The 12868-nt window shown below is 45.3% G+C and overlaps 5 protein-coding genes across 5 annotated transcripts; 4 read left to right on the forward strand and 1 right to left on the reverse strand.

The window, feature by feature from the left end:
- Positions 1–2249: 2249 nt before the first annotated feature.
- F4813DRAFT_400805 (ankyrin) lies at positions 2250–3791 on the forward strand (the record flags this gene model as incomplete). The annotated part of the gene is made up of 1 exon (XM_049248315.1): positions 2250–3791. The coding sequence occupies one exon, from the start codon at positions 2250–2252 to the stop codon at positions 3789–3791; it is 1542 nt and encodes a 513-aa protein (XP_049094704.1).
- A 1533-nt stretch (positions 3792–5324) lies between these two features.
- F4813DRAFT_383776 (uncharacterized protein) lies at positions 5325–6239 on the forward strand (the record flags this gene model as incomplete). Its single annotated transcript, XM_049245985.1, has 3 exons — positions 5325–5441; positions 5511–6002; positions 6072–6239. 3 exons carry the CDS (start codon positions 5325–5327, stop codon positions 6237–6239), a joined length of 777 nt encoding a protein of 258 aa, XP_049094705.1.
- Positions 6240–7036: 797 nt separating this feature from the next.
- Positions 7037–8108, forward strand: F4813DRAFT_383777 (glyoxalase family protein; the record flags this gene model as incomplete). Its single annotated transcript, XM_049245986.1, has 2 exons — positions 7037–7496; positions 7582–8108. The coding sequence occupies 2 exons, from the start codon at positions 7037–7039 to the stop codon at positions 8106–8108; spliced, it is 987 nt and encodes a 328-aa protein (XP_049094706.1).
- Positions 8109–8279: 171 nt separating this feature from the next.
- On the forward strand, positions 8280–10487 carry F4813DRAFT_301208 (betaine aldehyde dehydrogenase). Its single transcript, XM_049240764.1, has 6 exons — positions 8280–8729; positions 8783–9040; positions 9094–9148; positions 9201–9378; positions 9428–9643; positions 9702–10487. Exons 1-6 carry the CDS (start codon positions 8694–8696, stop codon positions 10429–10431), a joined length of 1473 nt encoding a protein of 490 aa, XP_049094707.1. The 5' UTR covers positions 8280–8693; the 3' UTR covers positions 10432–10487.
- F4813DRAFT_301192 (uncharacterized protein) lies at positions 10487–12855 on the reverse strand. Its single transcript, XM_049240763.1, has 6 exons — positions 12801–12855; positions 12103–12607; positions 11706–12029; positions 11569–11655; positions 11442–11515; positions 10487–11383 (listed from the first exon to the last, which is right to left on the reverse strand). The coding sequence occupies exons 2-6, from the start codon at positions 12286–12288 to the stop codon at positions 10543–10545; spliced, it is 1512 nt and encodes a 503-aa protein (XP_049094708.1). The 5' UTR covers positions 12289–12607; positions 12801–12855; the 3' UTR covers positions 10487–10542.
- Between the last annotated feature and the right edge of the window lie 13 nt (positions 12856–12868).

Below are 12868 nucleotides of genomic sequence, written 5' to 3' on the forward strand. Positions count from 1 at the left end.
GGCAGGTACCTAGGAGGTATGACATGTGCAAGTAGACAAGTGGCTGACGGTTTTTGATTTGTGGCTACACTAATGGCTCGTGATACTGATTACCTAATTCAACTCGGTACCTAGGTACATCTTACAGTTCGAAGGCGAAAAGGGGGCCCCTAACCCCTTTTTAGCAGGTAGCCAGCTTGCCAGCTTAAGATCAAATAACTTGAAGGACCTCAGTTCCAGCAGTATAGGGGCCAAAAGATATGATCGAAGTTTTATCCTATTCAGAATCGTGTTTTATCAACTGGGATTAGATACGAAGATCTGATCTCATCATGAGTTTGTTTACGTTTAGTTAAGAGAAATCTACGTAAAGTTAAGAGTAATGCGTATGAATTATGAGCACCCCCCTTTAAGTGTAGGTTCTTCAATTTTGAAACGTTCCGCATTGATGAGATGTTTTTTTATTCTCCTTTATCTTATAATTAGCAATATCACATTTAACGGTGTTTGAACAATTCCATTTTTCAGTTGGGTATTTCTTCAATGTATTAAATACTACTAGCTGGAGTACAATCTACTTTGGCCATATTTACATATATGTAGGCTGTCGTAGTGAAAAAATCGTGAATATCAACACATGTCAATGTAGAGTAATCTAATTCGGAAATAACATTCCTGTGGTTGTATATATGGCTTTATTCAGCTTCTTCGTGTTATTGCTACCTGTCTTTGTACTTGGTTAATGCCGATAAATTTGGATCACTAGTCATATTCTATTACTTCTTCTATTTAAGTACATATTTTAAAGGGAAGCACCTTAATTCTGTCCCATAAGGCAAATATCCTGAAAGCTTCTAGACATAATATTGGTCTTTGTGAAATGACGAGAATTATTACCTTAACCCAACCACACTTTTTCAATATCAGATTTACATTGAAAGTAAACAAAAGCCCACCTCTCACCTTTTTAATATGGAGGTTCTGTAAAACGACCTGATTGTGTTTATGATTAATCTCAGTCGTCCGGCAGCACCTCCGTATGTATTTCGATGGGACTTGCCAGAGTTATTACATCATAACCACTAACAAATCAATATGCCAGTGTTCGAGAGCCGTCCCTCTACAGCACTTCATTCTTCAATAAACTTAGGTTGGTAGGATACTGGCATTTATGACGCTTAAGTTTCTTACATCTACTTAACAATAACGTGTTTTCCCATGCCGCGTTCTCACGGGGATACGATGAGCAACGTACCATAGTACTGATACAAGACACGAAGCAGTTCGAGAAAGGTAATAAAGAAAGGGATCGTGATGATATTGGAGGATCTAATTTACGTATCAAAGCCTGCTATTCCGCATATAATCTCCGTGATGATATGACTGGCCATTGCTGAAGACCATTTGTTAGAACACAATAAATTATATGAATGGTTTGAGACATGCCGTTTACGTACGCCCTAGCATTAATCCTAGCTTCTGAATAGATCATCCTAGATACTTTTAGATACTTTTAGATCAGTGTAGGTAGGCCAATTAGTCATATGTAGCTTAAGGGGTCCGCTTATATTTGATTTTGGCAGGAACTCAGCACTGATTAGTCGTCCAGTTGATCCTACCCAATGGTGTTTTGCGCATAAAAACAAAACTTCTAAATCAACAGCTGATGACTGATTCCCCTACAACTTGTTACTAAGTACCTGGAGTGATTGTGTCAGAGGGATGCTTAGATAAATACCCATGGTTCTTTCCTTCCTCTGACAATATTTTCTTCTACCAAGACATCTTCACATTGTCACTTCCTCCTCTGTCACCTCGGAGCAATACAGAAACAGGCCGACAGTCATTTACAGCCGAAGTCTGACAACCTGAAAGTCTTCTCCGCGCATATCTGTTTCAGTTTATGCATCTTTTCCCACCCCAAGACCATCCAACTCACCTTGTTTACCCAACCACTGGTCTTCACTCTTGTGGGAATCGCATCCATAAACAACTCTCTTTCCAACCCAAAACTACATACAATCACAAGGTTTCAACCCTTTTCAATCACTGTAGGCTTTACGGAGCCTTTATACACTTTCGTCACTTTGTCGACATCTTGCCATCCTCGGCATCCAACATACGTTACGATCATCATCAACTTAGGTTGCTTTTGATTTAAATCCAATCACCTTACAGCCGCGTTACTTCATCGAGTTCTCAATTAGGAAACCTTTTGATATCATCGTACAACAATTCAATTACTGAAAGTGAGGTCTACTACCGCGACCATGCCTCGAGCAGAGTATCAGGCCGAGCCTCAGGCCGAGCCTCACATGGGTCTCATTATCACCAACACGGCTATCTCGAATGAACTAACAGGAATGCCGATGGAGATAATTCTCGAAATTGCGACGTACATTAGTCAACCCACTAAGGTTAGTCTAGCCCAGACTTGTCGCGGCCTCTCAGCCGCCATGGAAGTAGCTCTCTACGATCAGGATAGCTACGAGGATCGACACGCGCTGTGGTGGGCTTGCGTGAATAACGAACATAAACTTCTACGACGTATCATCAAGTATGACCCCAGCCTTGTCAACTATCGTTTCCATCAGACACATGCTATCAAACTCGAATCCATCCCACGACGCCTAATGAAGGTTTGCGCCAAACGTGGAGGCGCTGATTTCAGCATTGATCTGACCCCTCTCGCGGTAGCCATCAAATTTGCAAATTTCGATGTTTTCACTACCCTACTCAAATTTGGTGCAAACGTGAATGCTGCCGTCCCCTCTAACGCTATGGGTCCTGGAAGACTCTGGCTTCCTATCCATTGGGTGGTTCGCGTAACCAAGAGCGGTAGGGACTTTGAAGATTGTGTCAGTCTTCTAGTCAAGCATGGCGCCAACATCAATCCAGCTCCTTTACTGCCGGGAATAATTGGAGCGTGTGGAGATGGTGTTCCCCTATTGGAGGTGATCGACTTTAAGCCTCGTTTCCGATCGAACCGCGAGGAGCCCAACCCAGACGCTTTCTACCAAGCTCAGCTCAGTGCTCGTATGAGTAAGGCCAGAGTACTCCTTCGATTTGGGGCGGACCCCAACTTTCGAGAGCCAAGTTCCTCTGAAACTGCGCTCATTAAGGCAGCACGATCTTTAGCTTCCTACGACCCGAAGTCTCCGTTTGCAAGGCAGATTGCGCTTAGTCACGATATGGAGCGCGTCTATGAATTTGTGTTGAACAATGCTTCACAGCTTTTCAAAGCCTTGATCGATCATGGCGCAGACCCGAATCTTTCCTGCCGTCAAAGAACCACCGCCCTGCATCACTTATGCGGACGCAGCCGGGAGCATAGACCTCTGATCTATTACCTCTTACAGAGAGGAGCTTATATCAATGCGACTGATGAAGATGGCCGCACCCCTATTTACCAATACCTGATGTTCCCTCGTGATCACAAGCTACTCGTCGAATTTATAAAGCAGGGCGCGAATGTCAACCATCGCGATCTCGAGGGCCGTACCCCGCTACACGTAGCCTGCGCTAATCGGTATTCTTCTAGTGCGTTGCTAAAAGATAATGTTAAGGCACTACTTGCGCACGGCGCCGACCCTACTCTAGTTGACAATGAAGGAAAAAGCCCGCTTGCCTTTCTTAACCCACGAAGATTCGGGACTTGGGCCGAGATCCGAAATCTTTTCCTAATGGCCGAGTGGAAGGCATCCGGAGTTGTTGTAAGAGATTGTGAGGATTGGGAAGATGAGAAACACGAGGGTGTTCCAAACCGATGGAAAGTGGTAAAATCCTTGAAAGAACGTCAACATCATTCATGAAGAGAACTGGTAACAGGGGGGGTTCTGAATTAGTGCCGTGGTGCTCTAGCTGTGGTACGTGAAGAACCAAATGCCATAAAGTGGCAGAAGCAGAAGTCTAGGATGCGAACATAGAGATCACCAAAAGATCAATAAGGAGTTCACATATGCAGAGTGAGAAAAGGAGAAAAAAAGGGGGAGAAAATCAGATTTGAATGGACGATAGGAAGGAGGGAAGGGGTTTGATACCCAAGTCACTAATACCCCAATGTTGATGGGGATCACATTGGCAACTACATCACCAGAGGATCAATACTTTTGTTTGTCCTTTACTTCTTGTTTCTGATTTGGCATGCAGTGCGTTGGAAGTTTGAAGTTTGAAAGATGGCCATTGATAAGGGCATGACTGTAATGTTGGAGGGTCAGCTCGAGTTTCTCATGTTTTGACAAATACCTACTGGCTCGACTTTGCAATAGGCGTTTGCCTCGCAACTTTTGCACTCTCAAATGGCCTATACGGCACGATTACTTGCTTGCTCTTGTTGAAGTTATGTATCATTGCAGTTGCGATAACTCGAAATACTTTTGGCACTCTAATTGATTACGCTTTGAGGATAGAACTAATGATTCGCCTTTGGCTACTTAAATTATATCGTAAGGTAGTGGTCGTATTGACTGCTGCTATGATTTCGTGATGATAGTTATTAACGTAAAAGTTTCGGCATAGGGTATTATAATTACGAAAATCGGTAGAATAGTATGGTATAATGATAGTGTTATTACTCGGGCCATTTTTATAGATCTTCTTCCAGCTTCCGGATATATCTTCACTTTATTAGAGGTTTGTTATGATGATGCTAGTAAAGCTATTGTAGTCACCTTCCTTCTCAGATCGTCAGAATCCATAGAAATGATTTCTATTTTTTCAGAATAGCTTTTAGGAGAGCGAGATCATCAGTCCTCAGATAGCCTATTACTACGATGGGATATAGATATGGAGGTATGAATGTAAATTTATTGACCATGTTGATATTGCTGTTGGTGACAGTACATATAAGAATTATCAGTTAAATTATCAGTTAGAATAGGTTGGAACACAACGATCGAGATGTAGTAAACATAGGTAGTTGCACTTAGGTATTCGCAAACCGTTATAGAATATTCTCTTGTCTAATTGTGCGATTAGTACTATTCGAATCTGAACCGAGAACCAGATTCCAAGTTTCGAAATAATTATTTTCTGCTCCCTTCTAACACATCGCGGTGTTGCCTAAATTCCTTATATCTTTTCAGGGCAACAACCCTTCGCATCTATCGGGTACTACATCATCAAGGCCTACCATACAAATGTGACTACTGCTTTCCCCTCCCCTCGCGCTCTTCAGCATCGCGAAACTATTTCACATCTCCTTTCCTTCATCATATCTCCAAGATCGTCCCAAAGATCCCGCAAACCGCCGGCAGAAGTAAGTATCGCGATAATAAATAAAACGAATTATTAGACGTCTACTGACGACCTACCATAAATAGCAGCACAGGAAATCGAATACAATCATGGCGAACCAAGCACACTCACTTCCAGTAATAAGATACAGGAAAGGAATATCTGCGGAGACATTCGAAAAGTTTCTTCAGAAAGAATCTCAAGGGGTCCAAGAGGGTGTCGATGATGTATTGACCCCACACCAGAGTGAAGGTCTGCAGAAAGAGGCCAGTTCCTACCATTGGCAATCATTCTAGAAACTTATGCTGCGTCTCTTCGGATGTAGCCCATGGGACCTGGCGACTTGGGGTCTACGATTCAGCAGCGATGATAAAACCATCATGATAAGAGAATTAAATCTGCTCCTCCCGCACCTGATTTGGGAGGGAAACGTCGATATCTTACGATACGTCCTCCAGAAGGCCATTATCCATCGATTGGGGGAAGATATAGAGCCACTGGGGCCTTTGAGACCAGGGATTGCAGACATATTGATTGCAAGAGAAAAGCCAGACACCCCTGGTCTGGCGCTGGAGATGTGGGCAGAATCCAACCCTGAAACAAACACCAACGTGATCCATTTACTCGAGCTAGTATTGAAATACTGGGGAAACTCCGAGCGAAAGCAATGGATCCCTGGCCCGTTTGTACTTAACTCAGATGATATCCTTTGCATTTACGAGTCACTTGATATTCTCTCAGGGGGTTGTCTAGCACCATTCGCAGTACAAGAATACTATGACGCTTTTGTCAAACAAGAGATGTGACCCCAGGGCCTGGCTACCATCGACTCTAAAACGTTAGAACGGTGGGATAAGAAGATGTTTGCAATCAAGAGCCGCGATGGACGCTTGGAAGAACCAGATACCCGCGTTGGAAAAGAAAGAGAACGATACAAGACCCTAGCATACTGGAAGAGCCGAAACTGTAATTCGTGGCTCAAGAATCTGGTAGCGAAGAACACTGCCCCGTATGTCTTCAAGTGAAATCATATTGTGTTTAGTTCGCGGATGTTTTACACGGGCGAGAAGTACTGATACGGTGAGCTTCTATGGCCTCGGATGTTGCACTTAAGGACAATATTAGCTTAGGGTTACCACAGAGAGTCACAACAAATATCCAATATACTATTCTTATTGACAGCACAAGTCCTAGGTAGGTGCCTAGGCCTTCAACGTAGAGTAGCGCCTTTTTACTTTTAGTCTGGCTCTAGGGCATTGTCGTGACCTATGCTTCGTAGAGGCGAACATGCTTTAAGAAACCTAGGCAGGTCCATGTTGATTGAAACGCATTTAATGATTAAACTTACGAGATCCTTGTAATTGGGTCACTGATTATGTACTATTATAGAGAAGGTCCAACGTTTTTGAACAGCGTCTCAAAATAATACTGGTGCTATAGTCGTACACCTGGAGAAGGTCGCACCGCCTCATCCTTCAAACGCATACCAGATCGACACCAAACACAAGTCTGCCCATGGTTTACTGCCAATCATAGACGCGTCACCTCATTCCATTTAAGTTGTTTCTGTCATCAGACATTTGCAAGAAGCTAAACTTCATCATAGTGACGTGAAAGAGATAGGTTTATCGCTAGACATGGAGTGGAGATCGTTCGGCAATTTCTAATAGTTAGCTGAGCAATATTTCCGAGGCGGGGGCTCACGACGCCAAAATCCCCGGTAGATGAATGATATAAAGCAATATTAGTAGTGTTCATGGCTGACTGGAGTGACAATTGGCAAGTAAAAGCTCCATATTCTTACAGCAGAAACTAATTAAAGATGACTGCCTCCGAGAAAGTCAACCTTGGTCGTATCTCATACGTAATCTACGAGCACCCGGATCTTATCAAATTCTTGGCGTTCGCCGAAGACTTCGGCTTTGAGTCTACGGGAGTTACTGATGAGGACGGGAATCTTTTTTTGCGGGGCTACGGGCCGGATCCTTATGTCTACGTCGCTCGCCAGGCGCCAGCGGGCAAGGCTAAGAGGTTCCTCGGAGCCGGGTTCACAGCGCAGACTAAGGAGAACTTCGAAAGAGCATGCAGGTTAGAAAATGCTAAACTGAAGGATATCTCGAAGCGACCAGGCGGGGGGAAGATGGTTAGCGTGCTTGACGTGAACGGGTTTGAAATTCAAGTTGTATATGACCAGAAGGACAGGGTTGTACCGGATAGGGGGCTGTCGAATGTCGTTAGTGGTCAGCCGAATATGAACGGAGCGATCACGAAAGTGAGAAAAGGTAAGCTAGAAAGTTTCTCACAAATAGCCTTTCCAGTGATATTTGACTCTATGGCTAAGATATATTAACGTTTTCTTTAAAATAGGTCTTTTCAATCGCTTGGACAGTGGACCAGCCAAGATCCACAAGCTCGGCCACTTCGGCTATATGACCGACAACTACACCAAGACGTGCGCCTGGTACTCTACTCGCTTCAACTTCAAGCCGACCGATATTGTACACGTGCCCGGAGACTCGTCTGAGGAGATTATGACCTTCTTCCACCTTGACCTCGGCCCTGAATACACGGACCATCACTGCCTACTAGTGGCAGCTCACCGCGACGAAAATGTCAAGGGGACGACGGTGCACCACTCATCGTTTGAGGTGGAGGATATAGACACGCAGATGATGGGCCACAAGTGGCTACAAGATAAAGGCTATGAGCTAAAGTGGGGTGTGGGAAGGCATATTATGGGATCACAGGTCTTTGACTATTGGTATGATTCGACAGGTTTTATAGTAGAGCACTACGCAGATGGCGATGTGGTTAATCAAGACACACCAACATCAAGGCTTGCGGGAGCTTCAGCTGCTATATGGGGTCCTCCTATCCCGGCAAAGTGGCATTAACGTATTGAATACTACATATAATATGTGCTATGGCCATCTAAGCCAGCAACGGACGGATTCCCGTCGTCGTCCTGTTGCATCGAGTGGTTCCTTAACTCCGACACGTTGCATCTGACTCACTTGGCGTACCTTATACTCTAAGCCTTACTTCTACGATGATAATGGAGGCATGACTTAGTCTATAGGCCAGCCGGCGAACGGCCTGTGATGGGGAGTCCTACGTAGATCTTGGCAAACATGCAGATGACGTGGAAGGGAATTGATTGTTTAGACCTTCGAGTCTTACTTGAGGTTCTGTGAGATTGTGGGGGGATTTGCATTCAGAGTGTAGGGGCGGGGAGTTGAGCGACTTTAGTTGATGGACCGGACCTACTCCATTCCGGCAATTTCAGTGTCTAAGCCCCCCGTGGCAGTTATCTTGAAGCTGAGTATTTGGATTACTGACAGATGGTATATGCTGGCAATATGAAGGAAAACGAATTCATTTAAAGCTGCCTCATCTCTAACGATTTACTAATAGAGAAACAGCACACTTCAGGTTACCTACATAATTTATATCTAGTGGGAGATTCAGTATCGCATTCTATGGAGAGCATAATATCTTTCGACAAGTTTTATAACGTAAGTCACTCGAGCGAATTTGAAGCATTACCTTGGATCTAAATAATAGACAGATTGTCAACAATTCGAGGGTGTTAGGTGATAAGACATATCATGGGATCGATCCAAGCACAGGCAAGACTCTTTGGGGGGCTCCAATAGCTACAGGGGATGATCTCGATGAAGCTGTAGCAGCCGCCAATAGCGCTTTCAAGAAATGGTCTTCGCTACAGCAGCACGAACGGTCCCGGTTCATGAGGGATCTTGCTGATGCTCTAGAGAAGCACAAAGATGCACTAACCGAATTACTCGGCAAGGAAAGTGGCAAATCGGTATGAGGCCCTCCAATATCATTACCTCTACGTGAGCTTACTCTCCGCATTAGGTATCCTTTGCAGAGTCGGAGGTTGTAATGGGTATCAATACTATGAGACGGCATGGTAGGTTTCTGTTTAGTTTTAGTGCTAGGCTTTGAGATCTGACTCCTTGTAGCGGATTGGTCAGTTCCCGATCAGCTCTTGAAAGATACAGAGGATGTACGAATCATCGTCCAACATGTACCTATTGGTGTAGTTGCAGGAATCACCCCATGGAACTACCCCTTCCAACTGGCTATTCTGAAGGTGGCCCCGGCGCTAGCAACTGGTTGCACAGTCATACTGAAGCCTTCGTGAGTACCGAACCAGGAAGTTGATAACTTCACATCTGACCACTTACAGCCCTTTCACGCCTTATATCGCTCTCAAGATAGCCGAGATCGCGGCTGAGGTTCTCCCGCCTGGCGTGGTGCAGGCTCTAGGGGGTGATGACAACCTCGGCCCTTGGATGACGAAACATCCTGGAATCCACAAGATTTCGTTTACTGGGTCTACAGCTACCGGCAAGAAGATTATGGCTGTGGCATCCGAGACACTGAAAAGGGTTAACTTGGAGCTGTATGATATCACAATGCCAAAGCCAGCTTATCAACATGTAACGCTAACGGGTTATTAGGGGTGGCAATGACGCGGCGGTAGTAACTGAGGACTTTGACGTCCTTGAGGCGGCACAGCTAGTAGCAATGGCCACATTCGCGCATTCTGGTCAGATATGCATGGCTACAAAGCGAATTTACGTCCAGGAGTCTGTCTACGATGAGTTTATGACGCATCTTGTAGCGATTGTCAAAGGTTATAAGCCAGGCGAGGGCTTCTGCAGCCCAATCCAGAACACGATGCAGTTCGAGAAGGTCAAGTCTATCTACGACGAATGTGAAGAGCAAGGGTTCAACTTTGCCGTTGGCGGCGGTAGCAAAGTGTCCGTGGACGACAACAGACCGGGGTATTTCATCGCACCGGCAATCGTGACCAACCCACCGGAAAAGTCGCGCATCGTGCAGGAAGAGCCTTTTGGGCCTATCGTCCCGGTGCTAACGTGGCGCGACGATGATGAGGTAATACGGCGCGTAAACGACACTCCCACGGGCCTAGGGGCCACGATCTACTGCCGCGACGAGAGACGCGCTTGGCAAATTTCCGAAAGTCTTGAGACGGGAAGCGTCTGGGTTAATAGCGGATTGAAACTGGATCCAGTTGCGCTATTCGGCGCGCACAAGCAGAGCGGTATTGGCGGCGAGCTGGGGCCGCTCGGACTGAAGTACTACACGAATACTCGGACAATCACATACTGGAAGGATGCGCCGAAGGGACCGCAGGCAAAGGGCAATAGGGGTTTATTTGCGTGAATCCGCGGGATCCGTTCCGCCAATGTAATGTATCTCTTAGCTCATTATTATATGAAGGAATAGTGAGGGTAAGGTACCTAGGTAGTTAGTACATACTATCCCTTTACCAACTTAGGTAGACATTAACCTCTGCAGAGTCATTGCCATCTTGGTGCAACATGGCCAATTCATAGTCTCAAGCTCCATCTTGAAAGCCAGTAATACCCTTCTACTCCCATATGTATCCCTATCACCCCCTGTACTGAAGCTGACCTTCGCCCAGACCACGAGGGCAGCGTGGAATACAACTATTGGCATCCAAGCTTGACATAAGATTCCTTCTGATTTTGGACATGTGGCGGCGGCGTCGAGTAAGGCCCAGGCATGATCAAGTGACTGGCTCGATATATTGATAGTATTTGCAGCGGCTGTAGCGCTCGCTTGGGTTATGCTTTGGTCTAATGGCACATCATATTGGGTGAGTCGTGAAAGACTCGAAATTTCCGGACAGGAGAGATATAGTCTGCAATAATAGAAGAATGCTATCACATCCGGACTCATGGAGCCACTGAAATTGATGTACCATTGGTCCAATGCTTTAGAGAGCCGGCTTTGCATGCGCTCGAATTCGGTATGGGCAGAAAATGGGACAAAAGGGTTGTGTTTATACGAGGTCATTTGGACCGAGTTGATGATATTGGCAGCGCTTCCAAGGGACCGGCGTAGAGTAATGGAGTCGGAGAGGATGGCGAGAAGTAGGAGAACAGCTTGCTCCCTAGAACTATTGCCCATGGTTGAGAGAAGAGTCTGGCTCTCTACGCCGGAATCCTGTAGGAGATTCCGGTAGATATCCTGAAACGGAATGTTTGAAGAAGGCATATTCGTCGAGATTTCGTCGGGCGAGAAGTTCAGAGACAGGTTTGAGTGAACGGCCTGTAGAACGTCCCATAGCCAAAGTAGCCAAAGCATGGGACTTCTCTCAAGTAGTATCATCAGTTACAGACACATATCAACAGTCGCGAGTAGCGTACCTATATGATAACATTCGCTGTTGAATACCAGGATCTAACTGTCCTGGATTATGCAAATGCATACGACGAGCAATCTAAAAAGGGGGGATAAGTTAAGCTAACAATCGTTACTTGGTCTCGTACTCACTGTTAAGGATGAAGATATATTAAGTGCGGATCTTCTCTGAAGGGGCTTCTCTGCAGATAGTACACCATATGGTACGAGCAGAACAGCCTGTAGCCAAGTGAGTAGATGACCTCTAGTAATCTGATAGAGTTACCCACTGCTAAAAGCATTTCAACTGATCTAGCAAGCCCATTGTCTACTTCCACCATGACTGGCCAAAGACATGCGCCAGCCTGATGGATGCTCCGAGTTTCTTCGGCATCACCACGGCTGCAGACGGAGCCAAGACAAGCGATAGCAAGCCGCAAAGGCGGGGCAAGTAGTTCTCGACCTACAGCCGACATGGGGAGCTGTCCGAAGAATACATGGTCTAGACAGCCGTTACAAAAAGCCTGAGATAAGTGGGCTAAACGGTCATCGGTTGGCAATCTCGGAAAGCGTGATAGGATAGCTACGGGGTACGTATACTTCTTCGTCGGAGTCTCCTATGTCATTTATGTTAGGAATCAACGTATAAAAGGACAGCGGGATATATATTTAGGTATAGATAGATACATAGATTTGGTTTCCAAGGTCCATGTGAAACAGCTTCTCTGTTCCAATCGCATCGCTACTAGCCAGCAAGGCTCTCTTGAAGTCGCATAGGAGAGTGGGATCCGGTCGTTCACTGGCTGAGGCGACATCCTGGTGGGAAGGCTCACGCTCTCCTGGCCAGCTCGAACTATGCGCACTAGTTACCATCTCCGAAGATGGTTATTCATTTAGTTTGATGAAATTATGAAGTTGAGTATTTTCTATCCAGCAATAGATACCTCCTGGGAAAAGGAGTATGACTTATGACTTGCTTACCTTAGGTAATTAATAATACCCGAGATGGGGTAAGGTTGGTGTAAGGCGCGCTGGGGGGCTCATCTTGCTTATGTACATGTAGTCATCAACTACGCGCTTATAAGCGATCTACTCTAGTTAAATAATTCGTTGTCTTATGCTTTCTTTAGAATTATATTACTATTGGATCTAAGCCGGATCTTGTAGCTTTTTTATTTTAGATATAATAGTTCTAACGCGACTTGTTAGACTAGCAACTAGGACAAATAAATGACAGTAGGGATCAAGGCGACGAGGGTCAAGCGCGGGGAAGCTTTAGCAGGTTTCATTGGTTAGAAAGTATTTAAAGAATTAGACTAAGGGTTGGGCTGTCTTATTACGTGTCTTATAGCCAAGGCGGCACTTTAATAATTTGGAATACTTGCCTGTCTTACAACGAAAAGAGAACGCGACGAGTCCATGTGGCTTAGATGCGGGCTGCGAAGAATGCCTT

This window comes from Daldinia decipiens (genome assembly GCF_022478715.1).
Source record: "Daldinia decipiens strain CBS 113046 unplaced genomic scaffold F4813scaffold_60, whole genome shotgun sequence".
NCBI classification, from domain to species: domain Eukaryota; kingdom Fungi; phylum Ascomycota; class Sordariomycetes; order Xylariales; family Hypoxylaceae; genus Daldinia; species Daldinia decipiens.